General features: G+C 43.6%; 1 protein-coding gene across 1 annotated transcript; it reads left to right on the forward strand.

The window, feature by feature from the left end:
* The first annotated feature begins 8,918 nt into the window (after window positions 1-8,918).
* On the forward strand, window positions 8,919-22,836 carry MEFV (MEFV innate immunity regulator, pyrin). The gene is made up of 10 exons (XM_066382746.1): window positions 8,919-9,350; window positions 12,877-13,704; window positions 15,620-15,999; window positions 16,428-16,523; window positions 17,806-18,036; window positions 18,631-18,653; window positions 20,241-20,356; window positions 20,491-20,523; window positions 20,881-20,913; window positions 21,073-22,836. Exons 1-10 carry the CDS (start codon window positions 8,990-8,992, stop codon window positions 21,624-21,626), a joined length of 2,655 nt encoding a protein of 884 aa, XP_066238843.1. The 5' UTR covers window positions 8,919-8,989; the 3' UTR covers window positions 21,627-22,836.

Genomic DNA, 22,836 nt, shown 5'->3' on the forward strand with positions numbered 1-22,836 from the left:
ACTGTATGACCAAAGCGAGCCTTCTAGTAGGGATCTTATAAAGACTGGTAGAACAATTTTTTTTCAGATTTTAAAATTACAAAATGTTTAAGTACATAGAAAATTTTTAATTGTAAAACGAAGACCCACTGACCATTGAGATTTAACAATCAGAATAATAAGTATAAGTATATTTCTCAGTGGGAGGATCATTGCCTGAAATTCACTTGTAACTGAATGGTTAGTCCCTCAAAGTCTAAGATTTCTTCTTTAAAATTCAATATACTGGGGTCAAGGGAGAGTTCAAGTCACAATGGGATCCATTATTTTATATTTTTTTGACAGAGACAGAGAGACTGTTGGTCAAATAAGTTTGTAAAAATTATATATATATATATATATATATATATATATATATATATATATATATATATTTGCTCGATTATAGATTGCATTGTGTGTGGGAGACAGGCTGTAAGCTAGCAAAATTATTATAGCCTAAGGCTTAGTTTTAAAACTGAGCTTTTGCCCACACCCTTGACTGTTACATGATGTAGGGTGGTGCACTCTCATAAAGAATCCCATCATGTCTCAGATAAGTGACTTTGTATTAGAGACTTCCCTATTTTGTATATTGGATTAAAGGTTTTGAACTACACTATAAAGTGGGGCAGACTGGGAGCTTGCTCTCTCAGTTCCTAAGATTAATATTAGAGAGGAGAGCAGAGTAAGGCCACGTGGAGGAGGCCAAGAAGAAACAGCCAAGAAAGCAGAATGCTGAAAGAGAAGCCAGTTAGTGCAGAGTTTGTGTAGAGAGAAGGAGATGGGGAACAAAGGAGAATGAGGCTAGTGAGCTAGAAACCTTTGATTCTAGGAAACTCGGATAAGTCAGTAGCTTTGTGAGCACAGAATGAGTGGGTTTTGGAGCCCAGTGTGTGTTTTTACTTGCCTGCTGGGTGCAAGCTAGGATTAAAGATAATGGCTCACCAGTTTTTGGCTCTGTTGTTTTTTTTTATTATTAATTTTAATGGGATGACATTGACAAATCAGGGTACATATGTTCAGAGAAAACATCTCTAGGTTATTTTGACATTTGATTATGCTGCATTCCCATCACCCAAAGTCCAGTTGTCTTCTGTCATCTTCTAACTGGTTTTCTTTGTGCCCCTCCCCTCCCCAACCCCCTCCCTCTCCTCCCCCCCCCCCAACCACCACACTCTTGTCCATGACTCTGAGTCTCATTTTTATGTCCCACCTATGTATGGGATCATATAGTTCTTAGTTTTTTCTGATTTACTTATTTCGCTCAGTATAATGTTATCAAAGTCCATCCATGTTGATCCGATGTCATCATTTCTTATGGCTGAGTAGTATTCCATAGTATATATGTACCAAAGCTTTTTTTAAAATTAATTAATTTATTTACTTACAGAGACAGAGAGAGAGTCAGAGTGAGGAATAGACAAGGACAGACAGACAGGAACGGAGAGATGAAAAGCATCAATCATTAGTTTTTCGTTGAGCATTGCTACACCTTAGTTGTTCATTGATTGCTTTCTCATATGTGCCTTGACCATGGGCCTTCAGCAGACTGAGTAACCCCTTGCTTGAGCCAGCGACCTTGGGTCCAAGCTAGTGAGGTTTTGCTCAAACCAGATGAGCCCGCGGTCAAGCTGGCGACCTCAGGGTCTCGAACTTGGGTCCTCAGCATCCCAATCCAACGCTCTATCCACTGCACCACCACTTGGTCAGGCTGTACCAAAGCTTTTTTTTTTTTTCCTGAAGCTGGAAACGGGGAGAGACAGTCAGACAGACTCCCGCATGTGCCTGACAGGGATCCACCAAGCACACCCACCAGGGGGCGACGCTCTGCCCACTGGAGAGCAATGCTCTGCCCCTCGGGGGCGTCGCTCTGTCGCGACCAGAGCCACTCCAGCGCCTGGGGCAGAGGCCAAGGAGCCATCCCCAGGGCCCGGGCCATCTTTGCTCCAATGGAGCCTTGCTGCGGGAAGGGAAGAAAGAGACAGAGAGGAAGGAGAGGGGGAGGGGTGGAGAAGCAGATGGGCGCCTCTCCTGTGTGCCCTGGCCAGGAATTGAACCCAGGACTTCTGCATGCCAGGCCGACGCTCTACCACTGAGCCAACCGGCCAGGGCCTGTACCAACGCTTTTTAATCTACTTGTCCACTGATGGACACTTGTGCTGTTTCCAGATCTTCGCTATTGTGAACAATGCTGCCATAAACATGGGGGTGCATTTCTTCTTTTGAAACAGTGCTATGGTGTTCTTGGGGTATATTCCTAAAAGTGGGATAGCTGGGTTGAAAGGCAGTTCGATTTTTAATTTTTTGAGGAATCTCCATACTGTTTTCCACAGGAGCTGCACCAGTCTGCATTCCCACCAGCAGTGCAGGAGGGTTCTCTTTTCTCCACATCCTCGCCAGCACTTATTCTGTGTTGCTTTGTTGATGAGCGCCATACTGACTGGTGTGAGGTGATATCTCATTGTGGTTTTAATTTGCATTTCTCTAATGATTAGTGATGTTGAGCATTTTTTCATATGCCTATTGGCCATCTGTATGTCCTCTTTGGAGAAGTGTCTATTCATTTCTTTCGCCCATTTTTTTATTGGATTGTTTGTCTTCCTGGTATTGCATTTTACAAGTTCTTTATAAATTTTGGTTATTAACCCCTTATCAGACGTTTTGTCGAATAAGTTCTCCCATTGTATAATTTGTCTTTTTATTCTGTTCTTATTGTCTTTAGCTGTGCAAAAGCTTTTTAGTTTGATATAGTCCCATTTGTTTATCCTGTCTTTTATTTCACTTGCCTGTGGAGATAAATCGGCAAATATATTGCTGCGAGAGATGTCAGAGAGCTTACTGCCTATGTTTTTTTCTAAGATGCTCATGGTTTTACGGCTTACATTTAAGTCTTTTATGCATTTTGAGTTTATTTTTGTGAATGGTGTAAGTTGATGGTCTAGTTTCATTTTTTTAATTATTTTTATTTATTCCTTTTAGAGGAGAGAGAGAGAGAGAGAGAGAGAGAGAGAGAGAGAGAAGGGGGGAGGAGCAGGAAGCTTCAACTCCCATATGTGCCTTGACCGGGCAAGCCCAGGGTTTTAAACCGACAACCTCAGCATTCCAGGTCAACGCTTTATCCACTGCGCCACCACAGGTCAGGCTAGTTTCATTTTTTTGCAGGTAGATGTCCAATTTTCCCCACACCATTTATTAAAGAGGCTGTCTTTACTCCATTGTATGCTCTTACCTCCTTTGTCAAATATCAGTTGTCCATAAAGCTGTGGGTTTATTTCTGGGTTCTCTGTTCTAGTTCATTGATCTGTATGCCTGTTCTCATGCCAGTACCAGGCTGTTTTTAGTACAATGGCCTTGTAGTATAACTTGATATCAGGAAGTATGATACCTCCCACTTTATTCTTCCTTTTCAAGATTGCTGAGGCTATTCATGTTCTCTTTTGGTTCCATATAAATTTTTGGAATATGTGTTCTATATCTTTGCAGTATGTCATTGGTATTTTAATTGGTATTGCATTGAATTTATAAATTGCTTTGGGTAACATAGATATTTTAATGATGTTTATTCTTCCTAACCATGAGCATGGTATATGCTTCCACTTGTCTGTATTTCTTTTATCAATGATTTCTTTTATCAATGTTTTATAATTTTCTGAGTACAAGTCTATAATCTCCCTGGTTAAATTTATTCCTAGGTACTTTATTTTTTGGTTGCAATGGTGAAGGGGATTGCTTCCTTAATTTCTCTTTCTGACAGTTGTTTGTGTATAAAAATGCTTCTGATTCCTGAGTATTAATTTTATATCCTGCCACCTTGCTGAATTCATTTGTCAGGTCCAGTAGTTTTTGACTGAGACTTTAGGGTTTTCTATATACAATATCATATCATCTGCAAATAATGATTGTTTTATTTCTTTTTTTCCAATTTGGGTGCCTTTTATTTCTTTTTCTTGTCTGATGGCTGTGGCAAGGACTTTCATAACTATGTTGAATAAGACTGGTGAAAGGGGGCACCCCTGTCTTGTTCCTAATCTTAAGGGGATTGCTTTTAATTTTGCCCATTGAGTATGATGTTAGCTGTGAGTTTGTCATAGATGGCCTTTATCATGTTGAGGTATGTTCCCTGTATTCCCACTTTGCTGAGAGTTTTGATCATGAATGAGTGCTGAATTTTATCAAATGCTTTTTCTGCATCTATTGAAATTATCATGTGGTTTTTCTCCTTCTTTTTGTTTATGTGATGAATCACATTGATTTGCAAATATTGTACCAGCCTTGCCTCCCAAGAATAAATCCCACTTGATCATGGTATATGATTTTTTTCATATATTGCTGGATCTGGTTTACTAATATTTTGTTGAGGATTTTAGCATCTAAATTCATCAGGGATATTGGCCTATAATTTTCTTTCTTTGTGTTGTCTTTGCCTGGTTTTGGAATCAGAATTATGCTCACCTCATAAAAGGAGCTTGGAAATCTTCTTTCCTCTTGAATTTTTTGAAATAGCTTGAGAAGGATAGGAATTAGTTCTTCTTTGAATATTTGGTAGAATTCACTTGTGAAGCCATCAGGCCCAGGACTTTTCTCTTTTGGGAGTTTTTTGATAACTGTTTCGATCTCATTTGTTGTAATCGGTCTGTTTAGGTTTTCTGATTCTTCCAGATTAATTTTTGGAAGATTGTATGTTTCAAGGAATTTGTCCATTTCATCTAGGTTGTCTAGTTTTTTGGCATACAGTTCTTCGTAGTATTTTCTTACAATATTTTGTATTTCTGTTTTGTCAGTTGTTATTTCTCCACTCTTATTTCTAATTTTATTTGAGTCCTCTCTCTTTTATTCTTGGTGAGTCTGGTTAAAGGTTCATCGATCTTGATTACCTTTTCAAAGAACTAGCTCCTGGCTTCATTGATCCTCTGTATTGTTTCTTTAGCCTCTATGTCATTTACTTCCGCTCTGATCTTTATTATTCCTTCCTTCTACATCCTCTGGGCTTTACTTGCTGTTATTTTTCTAGTTCTTTTAGATGCAGGGTCAGGTTGTTTATTTGAGATTTTTCTGGCTTCTTAAGGTATGTCTGTACTGCTATGAACTTCCCTCTTAGGACTGCTTTTGCTGTGTCCCATAAATTTTGAGTTGATGTATGCTCATTATTGTTTGTTTCTAGGAATTTTTTTATTTCTTCTTTGATCTTGTTGTTAACCCATTCGTTATTTAATAATATGCTACTTAGTTTCCAAGTGTTTGAGTATTTTTCAGTTTTTCTGTTGTGGTTGATTTCTAGTTTCATGCCATTGTGATCAGAGAAAGTACTCAATATGATCTCAATCTTCTTAAATTTGTTGAGACCGCTTTTGTGCCCTAACATGTGATCTATCCTAGAGAATGTACTGTGGGCACTTGAAAAGAATGTATATTCTGCTGCTTTAGGGTGAAAGGTTCTGAAGATATCTGTTAAATCGAGTTGATCTAGTGTGTCCTTTAAGTCTGCTGTTTCTTTGTTAATTTTCTTTCTTGAGTATCTACCTAGTGATGTTAGGGGGGTATTGAAATCCCCTACTATTATAGTATTGCTGTTGATCTCGCCCTTTAAATCCATCAAAGTCTGCTTTATATATAAATATTTAGGGGCTCCTATATTAGGTGCGTAGATATTTATAATGGTTATATCTTCCTGTTGGATTGCTCCTTTTATCATTATGTAGTGACCTTCTTTATCTCTTACTATTGCCTTTGTTTCTTTTTTTGTATTTTTCTGAAGCTGGAAACGGGGAGAGACAGTCAGACAGACTCCCGCATGTGCCCAACCGGGATCCACCCGGCACGCCCACCAGGGGCGAGACGCTCTGCCCACCAGGGGGCGATGCTCTGCCCCTCCGGGCGTTGCTCTGTTGTGACCAGCGCCTGGGGCAGAGGCCAAGGAGCCATCCCCAGCGCCGGGGCCATCTTTGCTCCAATGGAGCCTCACTGTGGGAGGGGAAGAGAGAGACAGAGAGGAAGGAGAGGGGAGGGGTGGAGAAGCAGATGGGCGCTTCTCCTGTGTGCCCTGGCCGGGAATCGAACCTGGGACTTCTGCACGCCAGGCCGACGCTCTACCACTAAGCCAACTGGCCAGGGCTGCCTTTGTTTCAAAGTCCATTTTGTCTGATATAAGTATTGCTACCCTAGCTTTTCTTTCATTTCCATTTGTGTGAAATATTTTTTTCCATCCTTTTATTTTCAGTCTATATGCATCTTTTGTTTTAAGGTGTGTCTCTTGTAGACTGCATATGTATGGGTCCTGTTTTCTTATCCACACAGCTACCCTATGTCTTTTGATTGGATCATTGGCTCCATTGTTTCTTTATCGACTGTCCAAATCCAATGCGAACCTGCATGGGCCAGGCGGCTGTGATAATGGCCGTGGCCACTGGCTTTACAGAGACTAAGAGAGAGGGACAGACAGATAGAAATGGAGAGAGATGAAAAGCATCAACTCAGTATTGGCACCTTAGTTGTTCATTCATTGCTTCCTCATATGTGCCTCTACCTGGGGGCTACAGCAGACCAAGTGGCCCCTTGCTCAAGCCAGCGACCTTGGGCTTCAAGCCAGCGACCTTTGGGCTCAAGCCAACAACCATGGGATCATGTCAATGACCCCACGCTCAAGCCAGAGACCCTGCTCTCAAGTTAGTGAGCCTGTGCTCAAGCCAGTAACCTTGGGTTTTTTTATTTTTAATTTTTATTATTATTATTTTTTTTGCATTTCTCTGAAGCTGGAAACGGGGAGGCAGTCAGACTCCCGCATGTGCCCGACCGGGATCCACCTGGCATGCCCACCAGGGGGCGATGCTCTGCCCATCTGGGGCGTTGCTCTGTCGCAACCAGAGCCATTCTAGTGCCTGAGGCAGAGGCCATGGAGCCATCCTCAGCACCCGGGCCAACTTTGCTCCAGTGGAGCCCTGGCTGCGGGAGGGGAAGAGAGAGACAGAGAGGAAGGAGAGGGGGAGGGGTGGAGAAGCAGATGGGCGCTTCTCCTGTGTGCCCTGGCCGGGAATCGAACCCGGGACTCCTACACGCCAGGCCGACACTCTACCACTGAGCCAACCGGCCAGGGCCTAACCTTGGGGTTTTGAACCTGGGTCCCCCAGTCTGACACTCTATCCACTGTGCCACCACCTGATCAGGCGGGATCCATTATTTTTAACTCCAGATTAACATGGGAACTTTTCCATGATCTTCCAGCAGTTCTTTCCATTTTCCCAGTAGCAGATATGTATTATATTTACATGCTACTTTATAGACATTGTTTATCATGATGTTTGGGGTCAGGGTTGATAGAGCCTTAGAAGCTAAGCTAATAATAAATACTTTTTAAGAACTATATATTTTTCCCCTCACCAGGTGGTGGCACAGTGGATAGAGTCAGCCCGGGATGCAGAGAACCAGAGTTCACCAGCTTGAGCACGGGCTCATCTGGCTTGAGTGTGGGGTAACTGGCTTGAGTGTGTGTAAGGTCGGTGGATAATGGGGAAAGCTCAGGCCCAGGAATTTTGGCTAGGACCGCCCACAACCAAGCGTGCCAAAAGAAACTTCGCAGGAACCCTTTGAAAAAAAGCGACCTTCTGCCAGCCAGTGAGATTTAACCACGTCATATTAGCTCGACTACCCTAGGGACCCTTTAAATATCTCCCACGCGAGTCACCACTTGCGACTTCCTTGGCCTCCATCGTTCCTCGGGGCCAGGGAACCTCGTTGGGCGAGATGCGTGCGCTGTACTCAATAAAGCCTTTTATTACTCCACACTTTCTGGCTCTGAACCCTTCCTTCTTTCTCGGCGGGGAAAAATACCTTACAGTGTGGGTTCCTAGACATGACCCCATGGTTGCTGGCTTGAGCCCAAAAGTCACTGGCTTAAAGCCCAAGGTCGCTGGTTTGAGCCCAAGGTCACTGGCTTGACTGGAGTCTCCCAGTCCCCTGAAAGCACATATGAGAAAGCAATTGAACTAAGGTGCCGCAACAAAGAATTGATGCTTCTCATTTCTCTCCCTTCCTGTCTATCTGTCCCTCTCTCTCTTTCTGTCTCTGCCTCTCTTGCTAAAAAAAAAAAAAAAAAAAAAAAAAAGAAGCCTGACCTGTGGTGGCGCAGTGGATAAAGCGTCGACCTGGAAATGCTGAGGGCGCCGGTTCCAAACCCTGGGCTTGCCTGGTCAAGGCACATATGGGAGTTGATGCTTCCAGCTCCTCCCCCTCTCTCTCCTCTCTCTCCCTCTCTGTCTCTCTCTCTCCTCTCTAAAAATGAATAAATAAAATAAAAAAAAAAGAATTAAAAACTATATATTTATTTTATTATACAAATGAATGCATTGGAAAGTGAAACCGCCGGTGACCAAGAATGGGGTAAAGGCCAGGCTGACCCAGCTGTGCATTACTTAGGAATGAGAGCAGAACTGGACCATCTGCAGAAGCTGCACGGCATTAGATTTATCAGGTTGTCCCTAAGGAAGGGCACACAAACAGTCAAGAAGTACAAGAAATAAGAATTAATCAACACTCTAATTGTTAAACAAAAGATTTAAAATGCATCCCAAGGACTAGACTTCTTTTTTAATTTATTGATTTTAGAGAGGAAGGGAAAGAGAGATATGGGAACACTGATCTATTCCTGTATGTGCCCTGATCAGGGGTTGAGCCAGCAACCTCTGTGCTTCAGAGCAACATTCTAATCAACCTAGCTATCCGGCCAGGGCCCAAAGAACTATAATCCTATTTTCACATTTACTCATTTTTAAAACTCTCTGGAACCTAAAAAAATGAAAGCATTATGAGCCTCTCTTGACCTACCTAGAAAGGCATTGAACCATCCCAGCTGGAAAAGCCTCTGAATCTGCGAGAAAGACAACACCCCCGCAATGACCTCTCATAGTTTCAGTTCCCACCAAAGCACAAAGCATTTCCTGTGCCTTTTCTGTTATTTCACAAGCTGGTTCTTCTCATGCACCCCTTGGGCTCCAAGACAGAGGGCTTTCTCTACTCCCAGAAGCTGGACAGCTGGCTCCGGCCTCTCTTGGTCAACACCATGGCCAAGACTCCTAGTGACCATTTGTTGTACTCCCTGGAGGAGCTGGTGCCCTATGACTTTGAGAAATTCAAGTTCAAGCTACAAAACACCAGCCTAGAGAAGGAGCACCCCCGGATACCCCGAGGCCAGCTCCAGACAGCCAGGCCAGTGAAGCTGGCCTCTCTGCTGCTCACCTACTATGGGGAGAAGTGTGCTGTGCAGCTGACTCTGCAGGTTCTGAGGGCCATCAACCAGCACCTCCTGGCAGAGGAGCTCCACAGGGTAACTGGCCCAAGTAAGTGGACCCCATGACCCCTTCTCTGCTGGCTGTTCCTGAGGTAGAGTGGAAAGTGCAAGAACAAGCATTGTTTGGACTAGTGCGCTCTGACTTGGGAGCCAGGAGTCCCAGGTCTACCACAACACTAGTGACTTTAGCCAAGCAAACCCCTTTCCATGCTCTGGTCTTTGGAGCTGGATTAGTAAAACTAAACTCCCGATGGCTTAAAAGGGGTAGTGGCAGGGAGTGGACAGCTGAGATTCTGATTCAGAGAAGGATCAAGAGAGGCAGGAGCTGGATGCCTCTTTCTAGAGAATTCCTCATGTCATTTGTGATTAACTTGTCACAGACAAGTACATGGTGGGCATAAATGTCTTGCTAACCAATCATACTAATTGGGTTGATAAATAAACTCATTGTTACCCACCTAATTTCAATTTTAAGTTCTTCTTTAACACATTTTATAAAGGCATTTTAAAATTGTCAAAAGGACTTGCATCTTTTTCTTTTTTCTTTCCTTTTCTCCTTTCCTTATGTTGCTGGATCCTTAGGTGCCCCCCTGAAATCCCCAACCCTTTTTTTTGTGTGTAACAGAGACAGAGAGAGGGACAGATAGAAAAAGACAGGCAGAAAGTGAGAGAGATGAGAAGTGTCAATTCTTCATTGCGGCTCCTTAGACTCCTTAGTTGTTCATTGATTACTTTCTCATATGTGCCTTGACCCGGGGGGCTATAGCGGAACGAGGGACACCTTGCTCAAGCCAGAGACCTTGGGCGCAAGCCAGCGATCTTGGGCTTCAAGCCAGTGACCTTGGACTCAAGGCAGTGACCATGAGGTCATGTTTATGATCCCATGCTTAAGCCAGAGACCCCGCGCTCCACCTGGTGAGCCCCCGCTCAAGCTGGATGAGCCTGCGCTCAAGCCGGCGACCTCGGGGTTTTGAACCTGGGTCCTCCACATCTCAGTTCGATACTCTATCCACTGCACCACCACGTAGTCTGGCAAAGTCCCCAACCCTTTGAGAATCTATTGGAGGCTGTGAATCCTGAAAAAAAAAATCTATATATGCACATCTTCACAAAATGTTGCATCAAATTTCAGTTAGTTCCTTCCCTCCCCCATTCCTCCCTTCTTTTTTCTTTCCCTCTTTCCTTCTCTCTCTCCTCTTCCTTCCTTCCTTTCATCTTTTCTTTCCTTTTTTCCTTCCTCTCCTTATGGTTCTTCTTTTGATACCCTTTTGCTGTACCTTCCAGTTTTGTTGTATTGCAGTCAAATAATGTGACCTATTTGATTTCTGCTTTTAAACACTTTTTGAAGATTTGGAGAGACTAACACATGATCAGTTTTTTAAAATATGTGTTGGTACTTGAATTTTTCTTCTATTTCTCCAGTTTAAGATTATATTAGAAAGGCTTATCATGTCTATGTGATAGAAGAGTTTAAATAACATTAAAATTCTCTGCCCTTTGAAAGATAGAACTAACCTGAGTCTGGAATAATTTGATGAAAGAATTCTTAAATTACTTTTTCCTGTTTTAAAATCTGGTTATTAGCATCTTCAGGGTTTGTCACCAGTTCTTAAGCCAGTTTTGGTAACCTGTGTTTTCCTACAAAGCCAACAGCAAAGTGTTTTAAACAACTTTAAAGTAATTTTAATAAAAGCTCCCTCAAACCAAATATTAAGCTGCTCATTACAAGTTATCTTCATTTCTTTATTAAAGTAGTAGTTTTCAAAGTATATCCTAGGATGATATTTCAGGGATTCTTTAGAATATTAGGAAATACTTGATTCAACTTTTATTAATCTTTCAACTTAAAAAAACTAACAAATTTATATTAAAATGTATCAGTAAACAAGTTTCAAAATACTGAAGGCCACCAGTGTGATAGTTCACACTGTACTTGAACTCCTTTTTATGTAAATCTTGGAATTAAAGCTTTCCTGCCATTTCTGTTTTATTAAACAATATCCTGAAATTTCCAGGCAAGCTGTTTTGTTTTGTTTTTTAAATTACCATTTACACTTCCTTATCTGTGCGAGTTAGAATTTTCTTCACCTCATGAAACCAAAAAAAAAAAAATAATAATAATAACAATAATAAATTTCTGAAGTTTTTTCTGTCCTTCACAACCTCATTTCAAATTTTTGTGCCGATCAAACATCTTAATTCTCCCCCCCCCCCCACAGTTTTAGAAAGAAATAATTGACACACATTACTGTTTAAGGCATACAACATGATGGTTTGATTTACATCTATTGTGAAATGATTACCACATAGGTTCAGTTAACACCCATCTTCTCCTAAAGTAAAATGAAAACTCTTAGTATTTGCTTGCTCTCTTAACAACTTTCCATTATGTCATGTAGCTGTGGGGAAGTTCTTTGAGGTCTGGCTCGAAGTTGAGTTTTCCAGAGAAAGGTCCTTTGCTCACCCTAGTTGTCTGGGGGCAATGCAGTCTAGGACCCTCTTCAAATGAAATTACTCGTGAGGTTTTTCAGACTACACGAATATGAATTTGGGCTGAAGCCTAAAAGAGAGCACTTGGGTTTACAAATCTCCAGGTTTTCTTTTTCTACTGTATCTGATGTCAACATCTACAGGCACGCATCCTTGCTCTCCCCTTCTGTATGTAAGGCTTTCTTTCTGTTCTTTAAAACCTTTAAATATGGATTTTCAAACATACTCAGGAATAGAGGGTACTATGATAAATCCTCTTTGTATCCATCACCCACTGCAGTGATTACCAACCCTTTGCCATTCTAAGTACATATTTTCTTCCCCTTGCTTGCTATTGTAGTTGAATTTTGTTTTCCTAGAGAATTTTATTTATTTTTAACTGAAGTAACATTGGTTGATAACATTATATGTTTCAAGTATATATTATATTTGATATCTGTATGTAGTACAGCATGCTCACCAACAAAAGCCTAGTTTCTCCCTGTTCTTTAAAAAAATATTTTTTTCTTATTTTAGGGAGAGTCAGGAAGGAAGAGAGGGAAGAGAGAGATGAGAAGCATCAACTCATAGTTGCTTCACTTTAGTTGTTCATTGATTGGTTCTGATACATGCTTCATGGGGTGGGGGGCTCTAGCTGAGCTAGTGACCTAGTGACCCTGCACTCAGCCTGATAAGCCTGCGCTCAAGCCAGTGACCTCAGGGTTTCATACTGGGGACCTCAGCATCCGGAGTTGATGCTCTAAAGCTGTTAACTCTTTCTTGATTGATTTTATAAGTGAATTCTTTATTGATTGATTTTATAATCTGAAACAAATTTATACCAATAAGCTAGGGTTTTATTTAGCTTATGTATGAAGAATTCTGTTTTTGGAATTCTTATATTAGAAACAAATTCTTCTACTAAAATGTTTGAAAGCACTGTTTTAAAAAAAACATGTATCAAATAGTATGCTATTTACTGCTATTGTCTAGAATGTTCTGAACTTCTCTAATTTCTGAAGGGATTCTCCCTTCTCTCTCTTCCCCCAGCGCTTGGCCCTGAGCACCTGACATTTTCATACCTTTGCATTTCCTTGTCTTTTCAGAATGTCCAATACAAGAAAGTGGCACTGACTGTTCAGCAATGTCTTGTTCCTCTGGGGAGAATAAAGCCAAGAGCCCGAGGATACCAGATGGCCTGGAAGGTGACAGGCAGCAGCAAAGTGGCGATGGGGCAGCCAGTCATCCCAAGGCTGAGAGAGGGCCGCAGAAGAAACCTCAGGGCAAATGGGGAGATCAGAAGGGCTCAGAGAGCCTGGATGTGCAGAGCAAGCCAAGGGCCAGGAACGTGACTCTGTCTTCCAGGAGAAGTCCATTCTCCAGCAAGTTGCAAGGGGAGAAGCAGAGCAATTCAAGTTTCAAGCTACGCAGGAATGCCAGCTCTGCAGGAAGGCTGCAAGGACTCTCCTGTAGGTTGTTTGCTGGGTCCCTGGGAAGAAAAGAATGCCAGCTATCTGAAACATATATACCTTCAAAAGAGAATCGACCCAAAAGTCTTGAATTCACCATTTCTTCAGGAGAGAGAGAACCCCCCAATCCAGAAACTCTTCTGTCTCAAGAGAAAATGAGAGGTGAGAATACAGACTCAGCATCTACCCCCAGCAAAGTGGGCACTCCGGATGTAAGGGCTACTATGGCTCTGGAAGAAGGCTCAAGAAATCTAGAACATTCTGTGATTCTGGAGGGGGAAACATTCAGAGATACGTGTTCCAATGTATCATTGCCTGAAGAGGAGAAGACCTGGGAGCATTCAGAATCCACAGTACCTTCGGAGAAAAGTAGAACTGAGGTCCCAGAGACCCCTGAGACCATGGGAGAGGTGGTAGGCAGTGTGCTCCATGAGCTTGCAAATCTAGAAGTCACTCCATCTTCAGGTAAGAAAGGACTGCAGAATCCAGAAGATCAGTACCCTTAGGAATGGTGACCTATGCAGGAATTCCTCCACACATCTCCTTTTATCCCCACTGTAGTTCTGTTACTGGATCCCTGGGTCCCCCCTGAGGTCCTCAACTCTTTGAGACTTTTGGAGCTTTAAATCCTGAAAAAAAATCTATATATGCACATCTTCACAAAATGTTGCCTCAAATTTCAGTTAGTTAGTTCTTAGACACTCTGAAGTCCTGCTTTAGAATTCCAAGGGCTTCATGGGTCCCACGTTGAGCACCCAGGAAAGACTGGGTAAATAATCCCCTTCTCTTAGTAACTCCATGGCAGTATGTCACAGGGCTGAGAATCTGCCATCTGCCTCTCTCTGGGCAGGGAGGAGAGCTGTTGGCTAAAACCCTAGGTGTCTCTTGTATTAAGGAGGCAGAACTTAAGGTTATGTTGGATTGTGAATGACAGAAACATCAGAACAATAACTGAAAGAAGATAGAAGTTTGCTCCTCTTTCACATAAATGATACACAGATGGTCCAGTGCAGATGTGGAACTCTGTGGGCAGGAACCCAGGCTCCTAATGTTTTCTGCCCATTTGAGTTTGCTCATGGTCTTCCTTTTTCCAGGGTAGGACAGAGACAAAGAACATGTCACTGAGGGACCATTTCCAGAAGTTTCTAGAAGCTGGTCGTGGCTCCCCCATTTACATCCCTGTAGCCAGAACATAGTCAAATGACCATGACCAACTGCAAAGATGGTTAAGATGTATAGTTTTATTTAGGGGGGGCAAAGGTGGGGAGAACAGCCATATGGAAAGCAATTAATTCTATCATGAGGGAAGGAGGGGAGAATGGTTATTGGGGTCCTCTTGTAGACTCACGTACAGATATACTATATTTCCCTATGTATAAGATGCTCTCATGTATAAGATGCACCTTAATTTTGGGGCCTGAAATTTGAAAAAAAAATGTATTACATAAAGTTATTGAACTCAAGCTTTATTCATCATAAACTTCATACAACCCCCTTTCATCACTGTCAAAACTCCCATTCATTTGCTTGTCCTCATCTGTGTCTGATGATGAATCACTGTCTTCATATATTGCCTCATCCTCAGTTCCATCTATGGCATTTCAAGTGCCACAAGCACTGTATAAAATGCACCCAGTTTTTAGATCTCAAATTTTTTGAAAAAGGGTGTGTCTTATACATGGGGGAATACAGTAGGTTTCTGGGACCCTGTGAGAGGAGGAAGTGGGAAGACACTAGTGGATTAGTTATGTTTCTATTTCTTCTTGGATCTCCTGCCATTTCTGCTTTGTGAAGTTGTGCTGTGGTCTTGGGGCAGAGCTAGTCATAGCTGTATGTCATCATGGCAGGTTATAGTCTGTGGCTTTATAAAGTCCCCTTCTTTACTGTCATTTAGTGCTTCCTGACCCTGGATGTGAAAGGTGGCACATTTGTTCCTTCATTCAGCACACACTTCCCAAAGGTTTACCATAAGCCAGGAACTCTACTAGGGGCTGGGGGTCTGGCCATGAGCCAGTTAATGTCCCCCTGGGAGTTCCCCTCAAGTCATGAGCAGCCTGGCTGGTTTTAAGTGGTAAAGATCAAAATGTCTTGTTGTTTTAATATCACCTGCTAGATCAGTGTATGTGTGGGAGGAAGGTGTAGAATTTACAGCAAAAGGCCTTTCTTTAGGATGAGTGTCTAAGTTCCAGGTCTCAGGATGGTCATAAGGTCTAGCCCTTAGCTCTCAGCCTCAGGGACTTATCTGCTGCCTAGGAAGTGGCCACAGTCTAATGGGGAACGCATGTGTCCCAAGCGTGGGCTTTCTCTGCTGTGCTTTTGCATCACCCCTTTGTAACATCTTGGGTTTGTCACTCTGATTTTTCCACTTCCATGTCCCCAGGGTGGCCACAGGATGAAGCTGTGTGTCCCCTTTGCCGTTCCCAGGAAGGAGACTCGGTTGTTGGCACTTGCATGCAAGATTCCTGCAGCTCCTCCATCGCTTCTAGTGATCCCAAGGTTTTGGGTGGTTGCTTGCCCACCAACCCCAGGTGCCAAGCCTCGCTCCCAGGGAAGACCTCTGGAGGCCTTGAGCAGCAGGAGGGCCCACAGACAGCTAACCTGAGCCCCAAGCTCCTGCCACAATGTGAGCGTCACATGAAGCAGATCCAGCTGCTCTTCTGTGAGGACCACAGGGAGCCTATCTGCCTCATCTGCAGCCTGAGTCTGGAGCACCGAGGCCACCGGGTACGCCCCATTGAGGAGGCTGCCCTGGAATACAAGGTAGGGCTTCCTGCCTGGGGGCCCTTCTCTGCTGAGTACTTGAACACACCAGGGGTTACTTCATTTTCCCAATGACACTAGGAGGTTGGTGCACTAGCTACCATTCCTGTGCTATAAATGGCAAAAACACAGTACAAGCCAGGACAGCACAGAGAATTTACCAGTTCATGTAGCTTAGAGGTCTAAGGACCTCACTTCGGGAAGGGCTGAATCCAGGTGCTCATAGGAGGTCATTAGGACTTTCTCTTGGCTCTGCTTTCCTTGGTGTGATGGATTCATTCTTTCTCTTTCTTGGGCACCCGGCCCTTTGTTTTTGGCCGCATCACCCTTAGCTTTATTTCCTGAAGCTGATTTTTCCCCTGTAGAGTTGGCACCAACTAAAGATAGCGAGAACCAAGTTTAAGCTTTAACAAGTACTCTTTGTCCAGGAACAAATTCAGAAGCTACTGGATCATCTGAAGGAGTTGAGAAAATTTGGAGAGGAGCAGAGAGCTCAGGGGGATCAGAACACAGCGAACTACCTGGTAAGGCTAAGGGTGTTCTATGGCCAGTCCTTACCTGGGTTCACCCCTGTAGAAAGAGAGAGGGGACAGAGAGTAAACAGGGGTCCCTGAGGTTCTGTTCTAGTTCACAGGGAAGCAGACATGATCACATATTTAGAATGACCTGCTCTTGGGGCTGGGGCAGGGAGATAACGAATGGCCAAGGATGAGCTCATCCCTGCAGAGAGTACCACCCACCACAAGGAGGGGCATCTCGGAGGACCCTGTCAAACTTTCTCACATGCACCACAAAAAATGGTTTAGAGTAACTAATGCCAGTGGCCGTGCCATGGAGGAGGGATGGGATTTAAGGAAAAGGACGAGGGTCTTTTCAACTTTGAATACTCCACTGTATTGCTTTTAGCCTTATTGTTTTCCATTTTATTTATTTATTTTACAAAAAAACACATTGATTTTTAAAATTCTAATGGTTGAAATAGACATTTTCTTTAAAACTGAGGTTTTATGATGCCATACATTATTGGCCTTCCTCTGCGGAGCTGGTGTTCAGCCTTTTGGATACATAAATTGCTTCCATTTTACCTGCAAGTGAAGGTACCTACCCCACAGAGCCTTGAGTTATCTGATGCATTTCTGCTAGCTGGATCCCGTCTTCTTCTCTGGATTCCAAACCAATCATTTGAGACTCTATAATCTTCATACAAGGTGAGGGTGGTTAAGTTTTTTGAGGACCAGCATGAAATTTCTGGCCCACCAGTGGTTGGAAAACATTGGCTTAAACCACAGAAATTTACTCTCTCACAGTTCTGGAGGCTAAAAGTTTGATGTCAAGGTCTTGGCAGAGTTGGTTTCTTCTGAGGGCCATGAGGGAAGGACATGTTTCAGGCCTCTCTCTTCAACTTGTAGGTGTCTATCTTTTCCCTGGGTCTCTTCACATGGTATTCCCTTTATGTGTCTGTGTCCAAATATCCCCACTCCAGTGGTCTACTTCATTCCCATATGACCTCATCTTAACTGACTGCATCTGCAAAAACCCTGTTTCCAAATAAGATCATATTTTCAGATACTTGGGGTTAGAAATTTAACATATGAATTTTAGAGGGAAGACAATTTAACCCATAACAACAGGTTTTAGGGCATTTTCCAAGAGCCAGTCCTTTACACCCTGTTGTGGAAGGTTCTGGTCCATTTTGTCTCCTACTTTGAAATGCAGGCATCCAAGAGGCTGAGGAAGCCTGCCTCTTATCCTCTACACACATCCACCTTACTTCAGACCCCTATATCTCCTGTACCCTGTTCCCAGAAACAAACTGGAGTCCAGAAGCAGAGAGTCAGGAACCAGCTGGAGCAGCTGTACCAGTTTTTGGAGCAGCAAGAGCAGCTCTTTGTGGCCTGGCTGGAGGAACTGGGCCAGACCATTGGCCAGGTCAGGGAGACATACGACACCCAAGTGTCCAGGGACATTGCCCTTCTCAGTGAGCTGATTGAGGAGCTGGAGGTCAAGCAGTGCCAGTCGGAATGGAAGCTTATGCAGGTGAGTGTGGCTGGACCTGGCCTTGCCTTTCCCACTGTGCCTAGTAGGACAGTATGATCACCCAGCACTGACATCAGCTCTGCCCAAGCCAGCGGGTGAAGCCCTTGGGGACAAGGATGGGATTTGGTCTTGGTGATTCACAATGCCTCTTGTGCTCAGACCCCTTGGATGAGTTCCTAGGAACCCAAAGTGGTCCAGAATCTAGAGGCTCTCCTGGTATCTCCCAGAAGAGATCAGTACTGCTTGGGTGCAGTTCTGTTGTAGGCCACAGCTGGGCTGCCACCTTGGGGAATTAGAATTAGACAAATATATGTAACAGAAAATGATTTGAATTTGGGTGATGGGTATACAACTTAATCAACAGTTCAAATGCTATAAAAATACTTACCTGAAGCCTATGTACTCTTATTGACCAGTGTCACCCAGTTAAATTTAATTTTTTGAATAAAAAATAAATTAATTTTAAAAAAGAGAATTAGAATTGGGAGGAGTGCCCCACTTCTGCTGATACTCTGGGGCCCAGGAAAAGAAGCCAGTAGTCAGTGCAGCCCATAGGAGACTGGTAATGAAAAGCTTCCCTCTTTTCTCTCCTAGGACATTGGAGTCACCCTGGACAGGTACCGAGCGTCCCCTGGTGATACCTTTGGTGTCTTGCAGGAAGCATTTGGGAAGGCAGTCCTAGAAGGGAGATTCTCCCAATCCTGGGTCTAGGATTCCTCCCCAGGCTCCTCCCACTTCCGGCAGCTACCTAAGGCCTTTCTGGATTTGTGCAGGGGAAAACAGAAGTGAGATCAGGAGGGAGAACTTTGGGTTAAAGACCGGAAAGAATGAACACAGCCTGCTGCGCTGATGGTGGCTTCCTAAGAAACTTCCCTATCAGATTGTGTCTTATGCAATTCGCCTCATGAAAACCATTCCTGTAGAGTGCTTATGGACTCAGGGAGGGAAGTACTTTTCCAGAGTGGAGCTGCTAAGCCCAGCAGGCAGGGGACGAGATCAGAGGGAGGATGCTGAACACCCCAGGAGCTTTACAGAATCCTGACATCCAGAGTTGGTAGGTGAATTAAAGCAGAATCTATAGGAGTACAACCCAGGAACCAAGTTCTTTTTGTGGTAAAATATACATAGCATAAAATTTACCATTTTAACCATTTTTAAATGTATGTTCAGTGGCATTAAGTACATTCACATTATTATGCAACCATCAACACCATACCATCTCCAGGACTTTTTCATCTTCTCAAACAGAAGCTCCATACCATTAAACAACTCTCACTGCCCCCAACCCCAGTCCCCAGGTACCACCGCTCTACTTTCTGTCTTTGAAAATTTGACTACTCTAACTACCACATATAAGTGGAATCATAAGATATTTGTACTTTTGTATTTTGGCTTATTTCACTTAGTATAATGTCTTCAAGGTTCATCCATGCTATAGCATGTGTCAGAAATTCATCCCTTTTTTAAGGAATAACATTCCATTGTATATATATACCAAATTTTGTTTATCCATTGTTCGATCAATGGACACTTAGATTGTTTCTACCTTTTGTCTATTATGAATAATACTACTATGAATATTGGTCAAGATATATCTGTTTGAGTCTCTGCTTTCAATTATTTTGGGTGTATGCCGACAAGTGGAATTTCTCTATCATGTAGTAATTCTATGTTTAGTTCTTTTTGAGGAAGCGCCATACTGCTCACAGTGTTTGCACCATTTCACATTTCCATCAGCAACACATAGGGTGCAAATCTCTTTACTTCCTTGGTAACACTTGCTGTTTTTTATTTTTTCTTAACAATAGCCATCATAATGGTCTGAAGTGGTATCTCATTGTGTTTTTCCTCATCTACTATCATTTTATTTCAATAGAAAGAAAGAGACTAGTGAAGTGTAGTTAATTTGATATAGATAATTCTGGGCTGAGCATTCCAATATCAGAAGCATGTTGAGGCCATCATTAAAACTCATTGTGGTTGTAATATCAGTGATTTTTTCAACAAAACTTCCCAGGTGATGAAAATTCATGGCCAAAGTTGAGGACCAGTGTTTAGAACTTGAAGTCCAGGAAGGGCTTTGTGAAGCTCAGGCCGGGCTGGGTGTGTCCTATGGAGGCTGTATCTCCCTTCCATTTTATGGGGCTTGGGGCCATCCCCATGCTCCAGCCCTCTTTGGACAATAAATAGTCTTTTGTCTCTAGAGTCAAGATGGTGAATATACCTAAACCATGGACCACTCCTCGAGAGATGCAAGAAAAGATTCACCTGCTCCACCAGAAATCAGAGTTCGTGGAGAAGAGCGTGAAGTGTTTCTCAGGTAGGCGGCTTACTTCCTCCCTGAGGTCCATGCAGCCCAGAGCCCCCAAGAATCCCTTTACCACCTCTCACGGCCTTCTGATTCTGATCTGTCGCTAGCTGGGGAACTTAATTCTAACTCCCTTTCTCCTTTAGAAACTCTCCGTTCAGAAATGGAAACCTTCAATGGTAAGTACGGTGGTGGTAATATGCACTGAGCAGCAGTTACTGTCATTCTCTTACACTGTTGATTTCTGGGCGCTATTTAGAAAAGAGAAAAACACCTGTAACAAAGGCAAGAGAAAGGTCACGACAGGCTCTCATAGGCTCTGTGCAAGACTCCTTTGGCTGGGTCAACTCATCAGACTATAGAGTCTCCAAGGAAGGCCCAGGTACCTGGGAGGAATGAGATTATATCCAAGCAGAGGAATCAGGATCCTGAGCATTGGGGCACTTGTCTTTACTTTTTGTGGGGATCAAGGTAGATTTAACCCTCTGAGTGGGAATGCTCAAGTCTCCCTCCTCCCATTTTCTTTTTCTCTGTAGTTCCAGAACTGATTTGTGCTCAGGCATATGCTGGTAAGTGCCCAGATCAAAGTGAGTGGCCTTGGCCTGATGGGTCTTTATACTGTCCCCTGTGTCCCAGAAGAATGGCCCTGTTCATGTTTCCTGGAGGTGGGGAGAACCTGTGGGGATGTTGCCCATGGACCCAGCTAGGTATTCTAATTCTCTCTGCAGTTAATGTGTTTCTGGATGCAGAAACAGCTCACCCCAACCTCATCGTCTCTGATGACCTGAAAAGTGTTAGACTTGGAAACAAGTGGAACCATATGCCTGACAGTCCAGAAAGATTTGACAGCTGCATCTTCACCCTGGGCTCTCCAAGGTTCAGTGCTGGCTGCCATTACTGGGAAGTGGAGGTGGGAGACAAGACAGGGTGGGTCCTGGGCATCTGCAAGGCATCCACCAGCAGAAAGGGGAGCATGACCCTGTCACCGGAGAACGGCTACTGGGTGGTGATGATGATGAAACGAAATGAGTACCAGGCATCCACCTTTCCCCCAACCCGCCTGCAGATGAGGGAGCCCCCCAGGCGTGTGGGCATCTTCCTGGACTATAAGGCTAGAAACATCTCCTTCTACAATGTGACAGCTAAGTCTCACATCTACACATTCACCAGCTTCTCTTCCTCTGGACCCCTTCAACCTATCTTCAGCCCTGGGACACATGATGGAGGGAAGAACATGGATCCTCTCACCATCTGTCCAGTGGGTGGACAGGGGCCTCACTGAATGCCCTACACTTTGTATCTCTCTTCCAACTCTCAGTTTTGTATCTTTTTTTAATCATTAAAAATTTTATTAATTGATTTTAGAGAAAAGGAGGAGAGACAGAGAAAGACAGAAACATCATTTTGCTATTCTGCTTATTTATGCATTCATTGGTTGATTCTTGTATGTGCCCTGTCCAGGGACTGAACCTGCAACCTGAGCATATTGAGACAACACTCTAACCAACTGAGCAACCCAGCCAGGGCATCAGCCTTATATCTTGAATTCATACACTCAACAGTTATTATTGAACATACACTGGATTCTGGGTGCTTTGGGAAATATAATAAATCAGAGAATAGTTCCTGTGTCCCAGGAGCTTATGAAATAGGAGTAGAAGTAAGCGAGGTACTCAAATGATGGTAAAACAAGGGTGAAGAGAATACATGTACTGATGACATGCCATGATTTTTTTCAGAGTAGAAAGTACATGGCTATTGCTCAATAAGTGTTTGCATTAATCTGGACCCCTAAGATGTTCTTTTTTTTGTTGAGGTTTTTTTTTCCTTGAAGTGAGAAGCGGGGAGGCAGAGAGACAGACTCCCACATGCACCCAACCAGGATCCACCCAGCATGCCTACTAGAGGGTGATGCTATGCCTATCTGGGGTGTTGCTCTATTGCAACCGGAGCCATTCTAGTGCCTGAGGCAGCAGCCATGGAGCCATCCTCAGCACCTGGGCCAACTTTGCTCCAATGGAGCCTTGGCTGCAGGAGGGGAAGAGAGAGACAGAGAGGAAGGAGAGGGGGAAGGGTGGAGAAGCAGATGGGCACTTCTCCTGTGTGCCCTGGCTGGGAATCGAACTCAGGACTTCCACACTCTGGGCCAATGCTCTACCGCTGAGCTAGCCGGCCAGGGCCCCTAAGATGTTCTTGAGACAGAGATCCCACACTCATTTTCCCTCAGGATCCCATGGCAAGAATGTGTCCCCTCATTCTATTCTCCCCCGTCTTGAAGACTTGGGAATCTAGAGGGGAAAAACAAGCAGAGTGGCTTGCTATACATTTTTTTTGGCCTGACCTGTGGTGGCACAGTGGATAGAGCATCAACCTAGAACCCTGAGGTTGCTGGTTGGAAACCCTGGGCTTGCCCAGTCAAGGCACATACAAGAAGCAACTGTGTCAATGCTTCCTGCTCCTCCCTCCCACCTTTCTCCCTCTGTCTCTCCTCT

Source organism: Saccopteryx leptura, chromosome 4 (genome assembly GCF_036850995.1).
Source record: "Saccopteryx leptura isolate mSacLep1 chromosome 4, mSacLep1_pri_phased_curated, whole genome shotgun sequence".
In the NCBI taxonomy this organism is placed as follows: domain Eukaryota; kingdom Metazoa; phylum Chordata; class Mammalia; order Chiroptera; family Emballonuridae; genus Saccopteryx; species Saccopteryx leptura.

Coding starts and splice junctions, on each gene's coding strand:
- MEFV (XM_066382746.1), top strand. CDS start 8,990: ATGCACCCCTTGGGCTCCAAGACAGAGGGCTTTCTCTACTCCCAGAAG. Junction 18,654..20,240: donor ATTGGAGTCACCCTGGACAG/GTACCGAGCGTC, acceptor TTTTGTCTCTAG/AGTCAAGATGGTGAATATAC. Junction 20,914..21,072: donor TTGTGCTCAGGCATATGCTG/GTAAGTGCCCAG, acceptor TTCTCTCTGCAG/TTAATGTGTTTCTGGATGCA.